At 45.5% G+C, this 20536-nt stretch overlaps 1 protein-coding gene across 4 annotated transcripts in view; it reads right to left on the reverse strand.

The window, feature by feature from the left end:
• The window catches only part of LOC147673871 (receptor-interacting serine/threonine-protein kinase 2-like), a 416465-nt gene that overhangs the window by 276747 nt on the left and 119182 nt on the right, over positions 1–20536 (reverse strand). For all 4 annotated transcript variants that reach the window (XR_015302639.1, XM_086947754.1, XM_086947752.1 and 1 more), the window contains exon 3: positions 4539–4692. Coding sequence is in view for 3 of the 4 variants with exons in the window: in XM_086947754.1 (XP_086803880.1) it covers positions 4539–4692 (154 nt within the window). In the remaining variant the exon portion in view is untranslated. The remainder of the gene's footprint in view (positions 1–4538; positions 4693–20536) is intronic.

Raw genomic sequence — 20536 nt, forward strand, 5'->3', positions numbered from 1 at the left:
CTTCATGTGGGCATTAAGTATCCACCATTGCAGTTGTGTGCTTTAAAATATATTTGCCTACAGCTACATTTCATAACAATTAAAATGTATGTTCACCAAATCTACAACAGGAAGAATGTAGTCATCTTACAGGGAAACTACATTGCATCGTGCATACAGTAACAATACTCGGACCAAAGCACTCCAGGATGTAGCCAGGTGACCAGGACTTGTATTAAACATGAGGTTATAGATTCACAATTTTTACTGATCGTATCTGTATCTTACTCCTGACTTTATTGTTACAGAACAACAGTAAAACTTCCACATAGAGACTAAACTCTTATAGCAGTTCCTTTCACCTCAGCTGTATTTTTTTTAAAACAAGCTACTGCAAATCAGGGAGGCTTCGATGAAGGTGGCGTAGCAGATGTATCCTAGCCCTTGCTGATCTAGAAATACTTTCAGAGGAGATGGTGTTTGCGGCCTACTCTGGTAGCGAGCAAGTGTTGAGTCTACCAATCAAGAGGCTATTCAACACCTAAAGGGGAACTTGTACATTCAACCAAAATACATATCCCAACCAAAATATTGGATCTTATTTAGAGTTTGGCAGACAAGATACTCTGTCAATGTGTGGCAGATGTCCCATCTGCTGTATTACAAGTGCCTAAGGTTATTCGGTTCGAGCATCTTAAAATGTTATTTAAAGTGTGATTGTGTGGTTGTTTTATGTCCTGCACAGCCTGACTTACTCAATGAGTCAAGGAAATGCTGGCATACAATCCAGTCCTCTGCTCAGACATGATCCGCATCGCACGCAGAGCTCAATCAAGGAAACAGAAGGGAGGACCAGCAAGTTGATCAGATAGAGCACCAATGTAACACACACTCACCAGAGAGTGACGCTGAAGCCTGGAGGTGAATGCACACAGTTTTGAGGAGGGAGGACTTCACCCCTGTCCATTGGAGACACAGCCTGCACCCCTGTGGGTGAATACACAGAGAAGGTAAGGGTGGGGGACAAGCTGCAGCACAAATAAGTGCATTAACACAAAGTTGTCTCAGTGAGAGAACAGTAGGCATATAGAATAATCAAGAGAGCAATATAGAAAGGGCAGGGGCACCTCGAAGCGAGAGTTAAAAGAGAAAGCCAAGTAAACTAGCTCTGAGCAAAGTTATGGAGGCAGACGGTAAGGAAGCGACAAGGCTGCTTGAGTAAACACTCTGCTAGTAAGGTGGCACCACTCGCCCAAGAAGAGAATCTGTGTTAATGGGAGTGATGATGACCTCTCTCTCCTGAACACACATGAACCCAACAAAGATGGCAGCACTCAGCAGTGCTGGAAGATGCAGACCAGGTATATGAACAAGGATGCTCAAGAAAGAGGTAGGTAGTGGATCACAGATCAACCAGACACTTAGGGATTCTACTACTTTAAATATTACACTGCTTTCTTTTCAGAGACTCCATGCTGTCTGGTGTCCTTGTTAGGCAATGGAGTATTCAGGAAAGGAAATGGTGCAGCAATGGAGCTCAAATCAGAATGGAGACAAAGGAAGGAATACACTTTGGAGAACAATACCACTAGAAATAGTTTGGTTGAATCAGAAGGACCAGAGGAGTTTGCGGATGAACATCAAGCACCTCACAGCATTGAAGAGATCAAACTGCAAAGGAAACTCACATCTGAGCTGAGATGTACTTGGTATCTTCGCTACTGCGGACTGAAATTCAAGATGGAAGATGGAATCACTCTTTTGAGAAGATTCTTCCTAGCAAGCTTCTTTGCAGAAACAATACAGTGGGCAGGCACTGAGACAAGGGTGGTCTCTAGCGATTGGATTATTTGAGACGTGGATCCCTGGTATGTGTAAGAGTATAAGTGCCGAGGGAGCAAGTTCACACTTTTTCTTTTAACACAACCATTGTCTGGTAGGGACTCTCCTTTGTATACTGTGTGTAAAATTATTTTACCTGGCAATTGCTATAAACTGGCATGTCTCTGTATGAGTGAGGATACACGCTTCAGGAGGCCAGGAGCGAAATTCATGTCTGAGGGTAGAAGTAGCACTGATCTTCGACCTGACAAAATGAGACCACATTTCAACCTTGAGGGAGGTGCTTTATAATCTTCAAGTTGTCAAGATTAATTTTACAATGTTATGCTTACACCAGCCATCCTTCACCTTTGCTTTTGGAACCTCTGGTCTGCGACGCCGACTCAGGGGTCCTGGACAGCTTATATAAATAAATACAATTAACAGATGAATTAAGTGTATATAAATAAAGAAGCAACATGTGCCACTGAAGATGTTAAACCGTCCTCTAAATGTGAAAGATTTGGAATAGGAGGCAAAAAATTAGGTTGGTAACCTGATGTTGATTCGGGGAGCAGTACACGTGCATTACACAGCATGCAGTATGGACAATAGGTGGCCTCAATTGAATTTAGAAATGCACCAACCTTACCACTAAAATTAAAATGTTTATTTTTCATATTTGTTAGATGAGTGCTTGTTTCCATAATTGTATGCACTGCTTTGCAAGTCAAATCATTAACATTGCTTAGGCTGGGGTCCACAGATTCCAAAAAGGGCTCAGTGGGGGGTCCCAGATTCCAATAACGATTCAGTGGTGGCTCTAGGATTCCAGTACTTATTAAGTGGGGGTCCACAGACGTCAACAGGATAAGAACCACTGGCTTCAATTATAACTTTCTGCGTCGTATGCGTAATTACTGATATGACAGGCAGGAACTCTCAAGGTGTTCTCATCTGCTCCTCTTCAGAATATACAGACAGAACAGGGCATGCATAGGTTCAGAAAAGCGTAAATAACCAAAGCATGGAATAGACACTTCAGAGGTAACTCATTAAACAGCCCTTGCCCATTACCAGTCCAGCCCAGTGAAGTAGTGTGTCTCACTGGTTAGAGGCGGCAGACCCGAGAGCAGAGGACGGCCCGGGACCAGGGTTCGATTCCCGGCGCGGCAGGTTTCTGGACCAGGGTCAGCAGACTCGATAATTCTCTCGCCTCGGTGCCCACTCTGATTAGCGATCACACTCGGCAACTCTGGGCATTAGCTTGCCTCATCTTCACTAACGGCCCCACCAGACCACTGGGGATGTCTGGTCTCAACCTGGAGATACCCATTAAGGGACCATCTCTCAGGGAAGCCAGGAAGGGTTTCGCAGCGGTCGAAGCGCCTTGGGACCCGCCGGGTAAGTAGTGCGCTATATAAATGCCTATACATTTACATTTACATTTACATTACCAAGAAGCTCTATGGCAACTTTCAGGAAAAGTCGCAGAGCTAGGAATAAAAAACACTTGAGTCGTTTTAGTGGACAAAAAGACCTTCCCTCCAAAAAGGTGTTAAAGCAAAGAAGAAACAGCTAAAAAGGAGTAACTCAACTCAGCATGTGTGGAATCACCACTGTGCATGTTTGGTATCCAGCTTCCAGTATGGTAGCTGGAATTGTTGGAATGGATGCCATGAGCATGGTTGATAGTGACACGTATACCGGCGCACGTGCCAGTTTCCTCAGCAGTCCAGAAGCAGTGTGCGCAACCAGTGTGTCTAGTGATGGAACAGAAGTGATGCTTTACTCAGCAGCACACCAAGCAGGACTGAAGCAGGAAAATGATGCACACATTGAAACTGAAATGCACAGGGTGGTTTAATGAGAAAACAGACAGATGCGCCAGCAGTGCAGGCGGAGACCACAGGTTTCAGTGGAAAGGGAAATGCCAAAGGAGAATAGAGACCCACCCCCACGCCACAGGAATAGAGGAAGGTTGCAACATATATCGAGAACAGCGGAACGGATTGGTCCACATCCGGGAATGGGTGGGCAAACTCTTAGAGCAGGGAGATAACTATTACCTGGAACAAAAGATTGACTCTATGCTGTAAAATAAACCTTTTGCTTTGCAGGTCAAGTTCAACATGGTGTTTCACGTGCTAGAATCACAAAATAGGGTGATAACAGGTTGCTTTTTCAAGCCACTGAATAATGGCATGCTCTTACTGAAGAGAGCTTCAGTGTCCATAGCATCGCCTTTTGTATAAAAACATCACCATATAATTCATTTCACCATCGTTTCATCCAGCCCGTTCACGCTTCAGAGTGAGTGCGCTTACAATGCTGCATATCACAAATAGACAGCGATCGGAGGACTGCACACAGCGTACAAATGGCACAGCTTTGCAGGCTGGCTGGAGTCCATGGGAAGGTATGCATGATAAAATGGGAGCTTGGACAAGAGCGGCTTGTAGGTAGAATCCCTGGATTGCAACCTGTAAACTCTATGGAATAAACTGTATGGATAAATAACTCTAGGCACAAGAAATACTATGTAGGTGCATTCATACTGTACTGACCTATATGGCATCACTGGCGAAGATGTTACATTTTACTCCAAGTCACCATCCTTCAGATAGAACATCTCCACATCTATGAGCTGTCGTTGAATGCCCACCTCCTTCCCTTGCCCCAACGCCAACGAGTTAATACACCATGAGGTTTTCTACTTTTTGGTATGTTGTGTGTACCTGGTGTATGAGAGAGTGCAGGGATCCACCAGGCATCCATTTTGTGAGGAGCCCACGCAATCCCTGGAACTGGTAGAAACCGATCACATGCAGGACTCGGTCAGGCTGGATACACCGAGCTCTTGCTACTTCTTTCAGCAGCTCCTGCAAATCACTGTGAGGAAACAGGAACATGGCATCAACATAACTACAAGTGGGGAAGGAGTCAGATATTTTGTAGGTTATAGTCCATGAAGATAACATTGCAATGATTGCATTTAAAGGATTTACTTTAACTGTATTATGGTTTCAAAATAAATTGACAATGACAAAACCAAACGTGGCTAAACGAAACTGTTGAAAATCAAAAATGACAACTAAACTTGATATTAAGAATTGTCTTACATGATGAAAATCTGAAGGAAAAAAGAGGCACTTAAATATAAAGGAGACTTGCAGCACACAATCCTGCACACGAAAAGCTGATAGCGGCACTGCTGTTAGATGTCCAACAACATACCGACCTCGGAGGACAAACAAGAGGAGAGAGCAGAGTGTTACAAAAAGAAGAGTGGGGGAAGAAGAAGGTGAAAGAGTGAGCCACAGGAGAGAAACATTGGGGCAGGAAAACAGATGTAGAAAGGAAGAAGGTATGAGAGTCTGTCTCAAATTCTAAGTGTAAAAGAAGTACACTTTTTTGTTAAAAAGACCCCTCGTCACAATTATCATTCATTGATGTCAATTTTTCAGCGACGTTTGTGCCATTTTTAGGTCTGGCAAAGACAACCTCGTAAGTTCACGTTTTAGGTCAGCCAACTTCAAAATATGGGCCTGCTTGTGTGAGGCCCTTCCAAATACTTGCGTGGGACATTGCCAACCACATCTTGCATCAACCCAGATTAGTATTTTATTCATATCGTCATGCTTGTAGCTGTTTGGATGTTTCCTTTCTCTTAGTGGATACTTCCACTGGAATTCAGAGGGACCATTTCACATCAAGAAGTAGACTCAATCATCATCACATGTCACATTAATTTGTCTAAAACATGCATTGAACACAGGGGCGGTCGGCATGAATTGTGGGTGAGGTGGCGGGTGTGGGGCCGTGGAGGGAGTTGTGGGATGGGGGTTGCGTCCAAGGTTCAGAAAAGAAAAAAAAGTACCTCAAGGCCATGTCCTGCGTTTCCTGTGCTCTTGCCATCCTGAGTCCGCTTCCAGGAACAGGAAGCAGGCAGCCAGGCTCCCTCCACTAAGCCTATCACAAACTGTGAGCAGAGCAGCCTGTGATGACTTGCCTTTCTAGATATTCTGGTTCCATGTTGGAACCTAGTGTTTAGAACCATATGTCACCAAGGTTCCCATGACTGGTAATTCCAGGATTGTCAGTTGTTAGCTGACTGTTGGCTGGGGCTGAATAAACTATACTTGCTTATCTAAACTACTTGGACTCTCTCAACTTTATTACACTGGCGACGTTTGAGGAAAGGCCTACGTGTGCAAGTCAGCCTCAACAACAGGTGTAAACCGAAAAGAAGAGGAAAACACTCATTTGGCTGCTGTGTGGTAGAAGGAAAGCGGAGTGGCATCCTCAGAGGAAGATTACAGCAAAACGAAGATTGCGCTGTAAATGTGGAAGAGATAGACGAAAACGCGGCAAAAATCGGCAAAGGTAGACTCTTTTCTTTGATTTACTAAGGAAAAGGAGAAAAAACGGAGTCTGAGAGTGACGTCGATTTTTGTGGGTAAATTCCCATAGAAAAAAGACTGTTTGTTGAAGGAAAGTGGCAGACATCTTTGAATGCGTAATAAGAAAAAAAAACAAGCCCGATCAGCCGAAGAAAGAAGTCTGATCGTTGTGTGGCGGCCATTTTGGGTTGGTCTAAAAAAAAAAAAACAAGGCCAATCGTCTTATGAAAAAAGACCGAATGCAGATCTGGAGTTGGTGGCGGCCATTTTGAATTTTTTTTGTCGTTTTTCGAATTTAAAAAGAAGAAGACAACGAGGAAGGCAGGAAATTCGGCATTTTGACAGGAAAATCGGTATTTTGGGAGATAACATCATGGAAGTCTATATGTGAAAAACAGACCTGTTGATACAAAGAGAAAAGTGGAAAGGAAGAAGGAGTGAAGTCAAAGGAGCTCATTTGGACTGACTAAGGGGCATAAGCTGGAAAAGCGACTAGAGGTGTTGGTGAGACTAAGCAATTGCAACCGAGTGTGTGACTGGAAGCCTATCAACGGTGATGGGCACCCCATATCAGGGAAGGGTGGCATTACTTTAATGGTGAATTATAAAAGTAGGAAAAGTCAAGGTATATTAAGGTTGTAGCAAGATGCAGAATGTAACTGCCCCTCCTTTCTTTCTGATGGAACCTGGGGAACCACTGATTAGGTGGAAAAAGTGGAAGAAGATATTTGAAAACTATGCGAGAGTGTGTGGTGCGAACTTGAGTGGCGAAAGGAAGCATGCATTATTAATGCATTGTTTGGGAGGAGAAGGTCAGGAGATTCTGGAGACACTTCCAGTTCTTTCACAGGCAGATCAAAGAGGATTGAATGAGTATGAGATATGTGCTAGGCAGTTAGACTTACACTATCTTCCCAAAGTGAGTACCATCATGGAGAGGTACTATTTCGGGTTACGTGAACAAGGCAAGGAAGAGAGTGTTGAGGACTACATTACTGCGCTAAGAAAGTTGGCATCAAGTTGCAAGTTTGGGGTTCTGGTAGAGGAACGAATTAGGGATCAGTTTGTCTTGAGGTGCGTGAGTGATAAAATAAGGGAAGAGTTGTGGTTAAAGGATGAACCTGCACTAGAGGAAGTGGTTGGTATTGCAAAAAGGGTTGAACACATGTTAAAATGTGTGGGTGAACTTAGCAAGGAGAAAAAGGATGAAAAGCCAGGTAGTTCTTCAACACAAGAAGTGGTGTGTCAAGCTGTAAAGAGAGTGGATGAGAAGAGAAAAAAAGAAGTGTGTGAAGAGGAAAAATTGAAAGGGGAGGTTGATGGTGGTATTTCTAAAACTCAGACAATTAAGAAATTCACAACTCCTTTTCAAGGTACTTGTTACAGATGTGGAAGGTATGGGCATATGGCAAATGCGAGAGAGTGTCCTGCCCTTAAATTCAATTGCAATGTGTGTGGAAGAAAGGGACACATTGGAAGAAATTGCAGAACAAGAGTAGGGAGAGAAACGAAGACCGAGACCAAGTTAGTTAGCTTTCAGATTAATGATGATGAGGTTGAACATCCTTCTGATTATGTGTTGATAGGAGAAGCACGTGTGTTGATGAAATTTGATTCTTGCTCACATGTCACCTTTATTTCAAACGAAGTGTTTGAGGATACGTTCGGAAAGAATAAGTCTTTGTGTAAACCGGATATAAGACCAACAGGTTATCAAGAACATCCCATAAAAATAATGGGTTACTTTTTGACTGCATTGAATATAAGGGAAGGTATACAGAAGCAAAAGTGTATGTGGTAAACAGGGGAGACAACTTGTTGAGTTGGTCCCATCAAGCAAGGTTGGCGTGAGTCTCAATCCAAATGCTCATCCAGTTATTCAAGTACAGGCTGTAGACAATGTGGAGAACAAGTTTATAAAGAACTTTAAAGAGTTGTTCAGTGAAAAACTAGGATGCATAAAGGGGTACAACCACAACATAAAGCTGAAGTTGAGTGCAGTACCTGTTGCTGCTAAAGTAAGGCGCATTCCAATTTGTGTAAAAGATGCTGTGGGTAAAGAGATTGAGAAGTTGTTGTCGACTGGGGTTATACAACCAGTGGAAGCAACTGAGTGGCTCGCACCAATTGTGGTCGCTAGGAAGCCCAATAATGAGATTCGGCTGTGTGTTGATCTTCGGGCCTTAAATAAAGAGGTAATAGTTGACAAGAACCCTTTACCAAACATAGAGGAGTTGGTTTCTACATTAGATGGGGCATGCTATTTTACCACCTTAGATATGGCTTCAGCCTATCACCAAGTTCCGCTGAAAGAAGAGTGTCAAGAGCTTACTAGTTTCATTACACCAATGGGTGCATTCAAGTTCTTAAGAATGCCTTTTGGGCTGGTTTCAGCAGCTTCGGTATTCCAGAGAATTATGGAAGATCTGTTCAAAGGAATACCGGGGGTAAGGTGTTATCAGGATGATGTTCTCATTTCTGGTAAGAACGAGCAGGAACATGACGAGAGGGTTTGCCTTGTGTTGAAGAAAATGTTGGAAGTTGGTTTAACTCTGCGTCAAAGCAAGTGCAAGTTTGGTGTCAATGAGCTAGATTATTTGGGCCACCACATCTCAAGGAAGGGCATTTCTCCAAAAAAGGATCTTGTAGAAACAATTGAGAAGTTGAAGGAACCGTGCTCAAAAGAAGAAGTTTCATTGTTTTTGGGCATGGCGGAATTTTACAATAAGTTTGTCAGAAATTTTGCAGATAAGACTGTTAATCTGAGGAAAATCATGTGCAAGAATGCTGTGTTTAATTGGACTGAAGAGTGTAGCAGGGAGTTTGATCAGGTGAAGATGGATCTGAGGAATGCACCAAATTTGCAGGCGTTTGTTCCTGGGGATCCGACGTTTATTGTAACGGATGCTAGCAGCAAGGGTCTGGGTGCTTTGTTGTAACAGGTGAGGAAGGACAAGGAGGTCCTGATAGCTTGTGCTTCGAGGTGTTTGAAGGGGGCGGAGTTGAATTACTCTGTCATAGAGAAAGAGGCACTAGGTATATATTGGGCTGTGAATAAATTCAGGAAGTTTGTGTGGGGTTCCTCCTTCACCGTCAGGTCTGATCACAAACCACTAAAGGAGGTCTTCGAAAAAAGGGGCTAGACTCCATCTCGGCAAGAATTAGGCGATGGGTAATTTCGTTGCAGGAGTTTGTGTTCAAGTTTGAGTACATACCAGGTAAAACTAATGTCTCGGCAGATTGTCTGTCAAGGTTGGTGGATGTGGTAGGGAATGGTGAGGAAGCCTTGGCTGACGATTTTGAGGGTGATTTAAAGGTGTGTGACGTTACCTTGGGGGCGGTGAAAGAAGATGATTGGAGAGAAGAGCTGGGCAAGGATGAGGAGTTGAAGGAGGTCATTAAATTGCTGGAAGGTGGTAGGTCTCGTTCTTTAAAGAAACCTTGGTCTTTGATTGCCGATGAGTTGGCAGTGGTGGATGGCTTACTCATGAGAGGGACTAGGTTAATTCCACCAGTTAATCTCAGAAGTATTCTGGTTGACATGTCTCATGAGGGACACTTGGGTATTTCAAAGACGAAAGAACGCATTAGAATGGACTTCTGGTGGCCTGGTATCGATTTGTTGGTGGAGCGCACTGTAAGAGTTTGCTCTTCTTGTCAGGCAAGTGATAAAGTCTTGAGGACGAGGTCTTCTCCTATGGTTTGCAGAAGGTTGCCTAGGTCCCCTTGGGATGAAATTGCCGTGGATATTGTGGGGCCTTTACATGGTGAGCACCAAACTCCATTTATGTTGGTTCTATTGGATTTGTATTCTAGATGGGTTGAGGTTAGTTTGGTAAGGGAGATTACAAGCGAGTCTGTTATTTCTTTTTTGGAGTCTGTCTTTAAACGTGAGAGTTTTCCCAACTCCATTCTTTCTGACAACGGACCACAATTTTGTTCAGGGAAAGTTGAGGAGTATCTCAGTAAGTGTGGCATTGTTCACAAGAGAATTTCTTTGTATCACCCTGAGGCAAATGGTGCTTTGGAAAGACTCAACAAAACTTTGAAGGAAAGCATTCAATTGGCAAGGGTCAACAATTTGGACTGGAGAAAGGAGTTACAGAATAGAATTTCAGCATATCGATTCGCTCCTCACTCAACTACAGGAAAAACCCCGTTTGAACTTTTCAAGGGTAGAGAACCTAACACTTGCTTATGTCCTGCCTGGATGATTGCAGACAAAGGTGTAAAAAATAATGAGGTGGGGGCATGGAGAGAAAGGGAATTGGAACTACAGAGGAAAAGGAAAATATATGTGGATAGAAGAAATTCAGGTAAGGATTCAAAGTTTGTGGTGGGGGAGATAGTGAAGATCAGGGCTCCTGTTGGCTGTCAAAACTGGTCCAAGTTTTCTGTTCCTAGAACCATTGTGAAAATTTTCAAAAATGCTGTAAAGACGGAGGATGGTCGTATCTGGAACAATAGTCGTGTTTCTCATTTTGGGGGTAAAGGGAAATATGATGATGTTGTTGCTGTTCCTGATCTGCACGCTAATTATCCTCGCAAGAGTGTGAGAGTATGCAGGCCTCCTGTTCACTTGCGAGATTATGTCTAGGTAGTGTCTTCTTTTATTTCTTTATCCTTCTTTTGCCTTCTTCATTGCTGGATGTGTAAACCTGTTTAATGTTTAAGAGGGAGAAGTGTGATGACTTGCCTTTCTAGATATTCTGGTTCCATGTTGGAACCTAGTGTTTAGAACCATATGTCACCAAGGTTTCCATGACTGGTAATTCCAGGATTGTCAGTTGTTAGCTGACTGTTGGCTGGGGCTGAATAAACTATACTTGCTTATCTAAACTACTTGGACTCTCTCAACTTTATTACACAGCCCACCCTCCCGCCCGCAAAGGAATCATAACATGATAATAACTGAAAGTTATTATCATGTTATGTTACCTCTTCTTGCACTGCTTGAAAGTAGTGGGGTGACGGTCCTCCGCCAATGTGGAGAAGCCGCCACTAATTGTATGCAAAAAGCAATCTTTCTGTTGACGTGAGATACATTGGTTAACCTTAGAGCAAAACAAAAGAAATACTAGGGATGCCAAGGGACCATCTTTTTTAAAATTGTTGGTTTTGTGACAGACTATAGAGGAAACAAATATCATGTGGACAGAATATATGTCAAAAATATTGAGGATCACATTATAGAGAAGATAAGTGCAATGAGGTATTGAAGATATATATATATATATATATATATATATATATATATATATATATATATATATATATATATATATATATATATATATATATATATATATATATATATATATATATATGTATGTTTGCCTATCCATAGAAACTCACCTTCATTATATTTTAGCTTATATAAGCTTAGCAATATCACATCAAGAGTCACTACATCCTAACAATCAGTGCGGAGGACAATACAGGATGTAGATTGAACAATATATGTAATAATTGGACATATTGTCTACATCATTTTTTGTATTGTCTAGATTTGTGCATTAGTTATCAGTTGTAAATATCTATGTTACACCTCCACATTATATGTTGTGTATTTTGTTTTTATAAATGTTTTTTGTCCTATGATATAAACGTACAACAGCCATATATTCCATGAATTAATAGATGTATAAACAATTCCAATATATCAATTAAGTTCTCTTGTCAGTTGTAAGTCACCACCAGCTTGTTCTTGGTTTGCTGGACAAGTGTCAACATGGTACATGGTAGCAAGTATACTACTACAGAATAACTGTGGGTCTAACACTTAGAAAATAACTCATCTGTTCGTTTCAACCTGCTGAGTTGTGTATTCTATACAGTGTATATAGCCTACACCAGGACTCTCATCCGTGCGAAAAGATTCCCATCAGTTACACAAACTATGCCGCCCTTTTGTCATCATTTGGGTCAGCTGCACAGAGCTAGGAGTCCTCGTCGCAGACAAAAACACAGTGCTTCGTGTAGTGTCTGACTAGCTGTAAACAGGACTCTATCTGTTTGTATGGTAACTGAAAAGCAGTGCAAAACTCAAAATAATATGAGTGAAAAAGACAAGGAAAAGTTCTCTATTAAAATTTGGGTAATGGATGCAGCAACAACTTTATTCATAGGCCATCCATTCCCAAATATTAAAAGCTGAAATGTGCAAAGAGACAGTAGTTTCTAACAAATATCTACTGTGTAAGATATTAAGTCGACATGTTTCTGCAGATTTATTGATCCAGCTGGTATCTACTGCTTCCTCAGGACCGTTACTTATCTTTGCTACTGCTATCATAAAGTGTTATGTGAAGAAAACAACAAGTAAGAGGTCAAAATTAATTTTGTATCACCTCATTCAGTCCTCTCACTCCTCTTTAGTGTGAGAGGCATACTCATCACCTCACCTGGCTACAGCTCAGGATCAGCTCAGATGCTGGTTTTGTGTACCGACGGACAGAGCGGTGCTCCCTGATCCTGAGCTGTAGCCAGGTGAGTTATTTTCTAAGTGTTAGACCCACAGTTATTCTGTAGTAGTATATTGTCAGTTTTGGGGATCATAACTGTGCTTGAGGTCTCTAAACTCTCCCTAGGACCCCCTTTTCCTAAATTTTATTGTGTTATGGTTTACATGGTAGCAAGTCCCAGACAGTTAAAATCAGTGGTTTATGGTCACGCTCACTCCTGAATACCATTACTATGTCCCACATAAATCTCCATATCCTGATCCAAGAAGAATGTAATCAATATGAATGGAGTACATCCATCTCAAGAAGGTGGGAACAGGAGTGGCATCAGAGAGAGCGGCCATTTAATGCTTGAAGGTTGTGTGTAAGGGTTAGGTCAACCATTTGGAGGGCAACCCTGAAGAGGTGACTTCTCACACGGGATGGCAACTCAGGAATCCTTCACAATGCATCTTCATTAGCACACAAATTCCGGGTAATACTATTTGGTTCACCTACAACAATGACACAATGGAACCTGATATGCTAAGAGAGGATCGCATCCAATGAGTGAATGGTTGGAGATTCCTTCTGGTCACCCGAACTCCTGTTATAGATGCTAATTAGCAAAAGGTATTCCTATGGAAGGGGTTATTACCACCTCTTGGATGTCAGGCGACAAAACAAACAACTCCATTCCTTAGCAAATCTGGGGAGAGGAGTTGGCCTAACGTCTAGGGTGGTCGACCTTGAATCTGGGGAACTGGGTTCGAGTCTCGGCAATGACGCTGAACATCCTGTGATTCTGGTCAAATCACTTAATCTCCCCGTCCCTAACAAAAATTAATGTGTCCTCATGTAACGCGACTGGTGCTATGTAAAGTGATCTGATACCTGATTCAGGTCAAGTTTGCGCTATATAAAACTCCATTAAAAATAAAAAAATTCAATGTAATATTTAGCCAAACAAGCAAACCACCCAATGGTCGCCCTACTGTTGAACTTACAGCAGGGACGCAGTAGCTTTTAAATACACTTCTATTAAGATTTTCTACGGCCCATGACTCCTGGAAAAGACAAATCTCTTGTCCATCAATAAATTGACCCCACTCAAAATCCCCTAATATTTACTTAATCCCAGCGACATTCAAAATAAGAATATTTATAGTATTTAAGTGTGTTGGGAATGGGACAGGAAGTGTCGCTGCTATATCTTTGTCAACTAATAAAGGGTCCCCTAAAGCAGCAGTGATTGCTGGCGAGTTATTCGAGTATGGGCTAGTCTAGGTCCCAGAAATGAATGTAGATTTTAACATCAATGATCCAGGAGCATGGGTAACAATGGATTTGCTAGCAATCCATTTTGAAAACATAATCACCAACTCACAACAATGGGTGGTAGGTGGCGCAGAAAAATCTGTTGCTTTATGGGCATGAACAGGCCAATCAGTCCCTGGGAAGATATTGAATGCCAAAAAGCAATTTTCTGTGGGAATACAGAAGAGGGACACCCTAGGTTGATGGACTGTATTCAGAGACTCAGATTCTGGGTGACAATAAAAGTAACCCAATAAAAGGGGGTTTAACCAGTGTAAGACTTTGGTTTTAAACTGGATGGGAGATTCAATACTGTTTGGGGCCAAGCACAGGACATTTGACAACACTGCCACATATGCACGTGCCTCAGGGGGAGGCATGGGCCCTGTGGAGTCAATTTTGCATCTACCCCATTCTCCCTCACCCATTCCCTCCCACCCATTGGGCCATTACTGCATAATCGAAGTGGAGTATGTGCATTGTTGAGAACAGGCCTCATTTTCCCTTCGTTAAAGGCGGGATGGACGTAAAACTAGAGCTGCCCACCACATGTGTGTTACAATTGGGAAGAGCTACACTTCCAAATCCAGACTCAACAGCCTGGGAAGGGACAGAATTCACTGAATGCAGTTTAGATAGTTCAGCCTCAATACCGCCCCAAAAGTCGTAGGTGGGTTTTAACTTGGGCTCCAAGTTGACAGTTACTTTCCCACACAATTCCCCTTCTGTGTCCACAAAATGAGCCACAATCCATCCAGCAGAATCCTGCTGAGCAGCCGGAGAATGTGACCAATTAATCTTTGGATTGATAATTGACTGTTACGTTTAGCTGGCAGACTACTAGCTGGTGTGCAAGCCAAGCAGGACATTGATATAGAAGGTGCAGACAGTGACAAGAAGTCTCAGCTGCAGGGATGGTGACTGATGCCACAGACGCCTCTGATGATGATGGCGAACAGTTCAATGGAGGGCATGTAGTTTGGCTGGCGGATCAGGTATGAGAGATAAACATGGTTCTGCAAGTTCAGTTGTCTTTATTATTACACCTACAACACGCTGAAGGAACCCATCAAGAGAAGTGCTCATTGGTGGTTTAGGTGGATTGGTTACAGCCTTACACTTTCCCATTTTTAAAAGACTGAGACAGCCAAAAACACAAATGGGCAGGACAAAAAAACAAAAAGGTTGGAGTCACAAGTCAGTTGGGTGAACAGAAGTCTCATAATCTCGTAATCCTCCTCAGTCCGGGAGTATCACACATAGAGTGGGACAGGGTGGCTCGGTCTCACCTAAGTGGTGCAAGCACAAGAGAAAAGAGCTTAGGGAACATATAGGTACTTAAGCAGGTTGAGTAAGTCAAATTGTTCCCACCAACTCTCCGCCAATTCTTGTGTGCACCCTAATAGCAGGATTTCCACTTTCATGACTAAAAAAATTGCCCTAGACAAGGTGGGTCACGTTGGGATAAAAAAGGCTGAATGGGAACACTGGCAAATCCAAGATGACCAGGGTAGATGCATTCGTAGTCCTCTTCATCTGGCCACCAGTCAGTCATGGACAGGCATCAGGGCTGGGGGGGAAATCACTCACAGGTGTAAGGGGGGAGATGTTGCCTCACATTACATAGCCTAGACTCCTAGGGGTCAGTCCAGGGCTCCCCACAGTGCCCCAGATCATCCCAGCTCCTCCAGTGTCTTCGGTGCCTCTGGAAGAACGGTCCCAATCAGCAGTCAGAAGTCCCTAGGCAGGTAAGACCCTCCATGGGGGGTGGGGGGGAATGAGCTGCCACATCACTTCTGTTGGCCCAGGTACTGAATTGGGGAACACCACTGATCCCATGCAGAAAGCTGCAATCCGACACATAAAGGGTCCGATCTGGGGTGCGTGGCTAGCCGTCAGAGATGGCGGTCGTGGCCTAATAGAGTTCTGGACCCTCCCGGGGGGGAATCTACATTGCTATGCCATCCACGCGGCTGCATTTGATGGGGGATTGTTGGTGCAGACGACATTAGACCCCGGTGGTGGCGTAGAGGCTCGATCGGTGCTGGGAAGTGCCCGGGAGGCCGGCGCAATCTGGGGCCTACTTGTCCCGTGACGTTGACGCAAGCCGGGAGCTGCCTGGAGAGTGAGCCGGCGAGTGGTGCTGCTGGGCCGGGCCTCTCTGTGACCCGAGGAGCATCGGCTCTCTTTGCTGGGTCCCGCTCCGACTGTAAGCCCCCTCCGAGAAGCGCAGGGCGGCTGCCGAGGACCCGAGAGATCTACTGGGCAGCGGCGGGCTCCATGAAAATGGAGCGGCCTGAAGGTGGAGCGTGAGTAGCGGCGAGGCGCGCTAGGGCCTGACGCGGCGGGCTGGAAGGACGCACGGCCCCACTCCGTTCTATGTGTGGACCCCCCTGGTACGAGTGTTGTGGAGACTGCCAGGGCAGCGCCTGAGGCGATTTGCGACAATTTAAGCCCCAGAGGCCTGCAACTGATAAAGGCTCTTCAGTAAGGACGGGCTGTCGACGGAGTGAGAAGTGCGGAGTCCGAGGCTGCCTGGCTGCCCAGCATTGGGGGAGTTGCCCTGGACCTGCCTGCGACTTGGGAGCCCCCGCACAGACTGATCGGTGCCTCCCCCCTGTGCACAAGAGGGAGGAGGGCTCCCCCCACCCCGGGTGCTGTATACGCCGGAGGCCTCATTCACGCGGTGAGGAGGATTTAGGGACACTTAATAGGCCCCGGAGACCCGGCTGGTGATCACGGTTGGAGGCGCAGGTGAGGCGGGGGGGACCTGTAAGGAGAGAGGAGCGTGCGGATGGCGATTCAGGTGCCCCCATGGGCCACTACACCTTGACACACTGCTGAGGGAGTTGCACTCCACTGGCGCTGCACCCCACCGCCATGCTGGGAACCCGAACAGACAGGAGGGGGACCCCCCCCCCATTGGAGCATACTCGAAGTGCGTAGTTGCACATTAATAATACTAGGAGCGGGACTGATACCCCTACAAGACCAACTGCGGGGACGCCCCGCCGGGAGGCCTGGTGGCGACATCGGGCAATGGATAGGACCCGGGCTAAGACAGCGGATGGACAACAGGGTACTGACCCCCCTCCCATCATGTCGGGCCAGACTAGCCGACCCCCCTTGCCGAGAGCAACCCTGACTGATCACGCTGGGGGACTGGAAAAACTGGATCTCATCCTACAGGAGATACAGGACTCCAGGGAGCTGCAGATGCATGCTTGCTACGGGACTGACTCTGCTGAAGGTTGACCATGCCAAACTGGCGGACACGGTTAAGGACCTCACCCCTACGGTGACAAACCATTCCTTCTCCCTACAGCAACTCCAACAACAAGTAACCACGCTGTGATGTTTAATATTACACTTGCTATGCTGTTGTTAGCGCCCCACCCACCCTGAAGTACACTCCCCCCTCCCCGGGAGACAGGGTACTGTTGAGCCATTGGGTCTTAGGCCATTCTAGGACCATGTGTGGACATAAGGTTGTCTACCTCCCTCATGGCGTATGCACCATTATTTGTTATGTACCATTCGTACACCATTGTTGGGCCCAGCACAGTTTAGACGGTGTGCCAAGTTTTGTTCAAGCTGTTGGGGAAAGGGGACTCCTGGTCAGTACTGCCTTGCAAGCGTCACGCGGAGTTGAGCTCCGCTTCCACATGGGACCTTGGCAAGGACTGCCACCACAATGTCGTACAGCTTGCTCACATGGAACGTGAGGGGCCTGGGAGCAATACAGAAAAGACATCGCATACAACAATCCTCCTCAGGCATAGGACACAAGTGGCATTTCTTCAAGAGTCTCACCTGACTGACTCTGAAACACAGAAAATGAGGAAAAAATGCAGAGGTACTATCTACTCCACTGATTATTCCGCCTTCGCTAGGGGGGCAACTATCTGAGTGCGTCATGGGATTCCCTTTGTTGCACTTGAACGCCGGGTAGATGATCAGGGACGGTAAATATTGGTGAAGGGCACCCTTGATAGTTCCCTGGTGGTCCTCTGGAGTATTTATGCCCCCAACTTTGACCAAGACCGTTTTCTGAGTAAGCTGACTGGGGTCTTGGCTGATTGGGTCGGGATTCTCTGGGTGCTGGGACGGGATTAGAATGCAGTGATGGAGATTGGCCTGGACAGATCACATCACCCTCTACACGGTACAACCGCTGGTAAGATCGCGGACTAATTCGCTAAATGGGCAAGTGGTGGACACTCTCAGATGGGTGGCGCTGTCTATACCAGACACATAAGGAATACTCCTTTTTTTCCCCAGTGCACGGCCTTCATACCAGAATTGATTGGTTCCTCTGTTCAAGTTTGATTCTCATGAAGGTCCACAGCTCTACAAATCTAGCCAAGACCTTTTCCGATCATAGTCCCCTAGTGCTCACACTTTAATGGGGTATGGTACTCACTCCTGTGCCTTCCTGGAAGTTTCATCCACACTTATTCGAGGAAGCCCCCTTTCGCACGACACTCTCCAACACTATTACCAATTACCTGGCCGAAAATTGGAACACTGCGACATCTCGCCTGATCGAATGGGATGCGCTGAAGGTAGTGGTCAGAGGGGCGACGATAGGACAGTTGGTGGGGGCTAGACAAGAAACACATCAACAACTGCAGGACATTGAAAGCAGGTTACACATACTGGAGAGGGAGGCAGTGTTAGCCCCTACCTAGCGAGAGATGTTACAAACTACTCACATGGACCATGCAGAGACTCTGGAGACGTTGCGGACAATAGACTTCAGAGCATTTCTTCAGCGTAAACATGCGGAGGCAGACAGATCCGGTACACTACTTGCCCTCATGGTTAGAGACAGACCCGACCCGCTGATCATATCTAGTATCCGCACCCTGGCGGGACAAGTAGTCCATACGCAAGCCGAAATTAATACTGCCTTCCATGACCACCTAGAAAAGCTCTGTGCACCCCCCCCTTTAGTGGACAGCTCTCTAAATGCTGACTTCTTTCGAGACCTCCCCTTCCCGATCCTGCCGGAGGATGTGCAGAAAAATATAGACGGTCTTCTTCCTCAACAGGAGATCCGTACTGCGATTAAAGGCCTAAATCGTAATTAGACACCGGGTATGGACGGGCTCCCTGTTGAGTTCTATCTTACATACGCGGAGTCTTTGGTGCCTACCCTGGAGACCGTCTACAAGGCGGCTCTGGAGACGGGCCGATTACCGGATTCCACGATGCAGGCGCTGGTCATGTCTACACCCAAGCGGGGACGGGACGGATTAGAAATGTCAAATTATAGACCCCTCTCTATGTTAGTCACCGAATACAAAATACTAAGTAAGGCCCTCGGCAACCGCATACAACCGCACCTCCCCGCGCTTAGCCACAGTGATCAGTGCGGTTTCCTCCCAAACGGCAGCACTTCACTTAATACTAGACGGTTACACGCAGTAATGGCGGCCACCCCAAGGGCCCACCATCATGCTGGGAGCATCGCGCTTGACCTCAGACAGGCATTCGATTCCCTATCATGGGACTTCATGTTTGCGACGTTGCAGCGATTTAGGTTTCCGGACACATACTTAAAATGAGTCCGTTTATTGTACACGTCCCCGACGGCTAGGGCCGGTACGGGCTGCTTTATCTCTGATACATATAACATTCATCGTGGCACGAGACACCCCTTTGCTGTTTGTGCTGGCATTAGAATCACTGGCCCTGGCTCTTCGAAGATCGGCTGACCAGCTTGGTATCTGCGTCGATGGTGTGCATCATCTACTATCTATCTATGCAGATTACATACTTTTATACTTGCGAGACCTCACGGCTGACACGGCCTCCTTCCCAGATATATTTACTACCTTTGAATGTCTATCGGGACTGACCATAAACCCCGAAAAATCGACCAGTTACTTTTTCCAAGAAACACCACACATTACTCATTTACAATTTGGCACTCACTCCTTCTCGGTGGCCCCCACCACCTTTAAATACCTCGGTATCTATGTATATAGAACACAAGAGGATCAGATAGAAGGCAATATCCAGCGGGCAATAACTGGGCTGCGTGCCAGTGTGGGATTCTGGTCTTCTCTGCCCCTATCAGTAATGGGGCGGGTTGCCATCTTAAAGATGGTAATGCTGCCTCGTTTGCTATATTACTTCGTGAATCTGTCAGTGGTTTTCCTACAACCCATTTTTAATACAATGGACACCATACTGACTACCCCCTCTGGTGCACGGGTCAGAGACAGATAAGTCTTCAGAAGCATCAGCTGGCGACGCAGAGTGGCGGCCTGGGGGTTCCCGACTTCCGAGGTTACTACTATGCTAGCCAGCTCCAGTGGCTGTCATACTGGACTGCGGGGAGGACCTTATAGGAGATTGGGTTTACACCGCAGAGGTTGGATAGAGGGGAGCGACACACCCTGTTATTGCAGAGGGCTCGGATCCCTCCTGACTGCCCCCCTATTGCGGACCGCCCTAATATGTTGGAGGAAGGCCTTGGCTTACACATCTGTGGCAACTCCATACGCTGGGAATAAACCCTTATTGGGCATACCTACACCACAGGGGAGACTCACACTTACTAGA

This window comes from Lissotriton vulgaris, chromosome 12, assembly GCF_964263255.1.
Source record: "Lissotriton vulgaris chromosome 12, aLisVul1.2, whole genome shotgun sequence".
Taxonomy (NCBI): Eukaryota; Metazoa; Chordata; class Amphibia; order Caudata; family Salamandridae; genus Lissotriton; species Lissotriton vulgaris.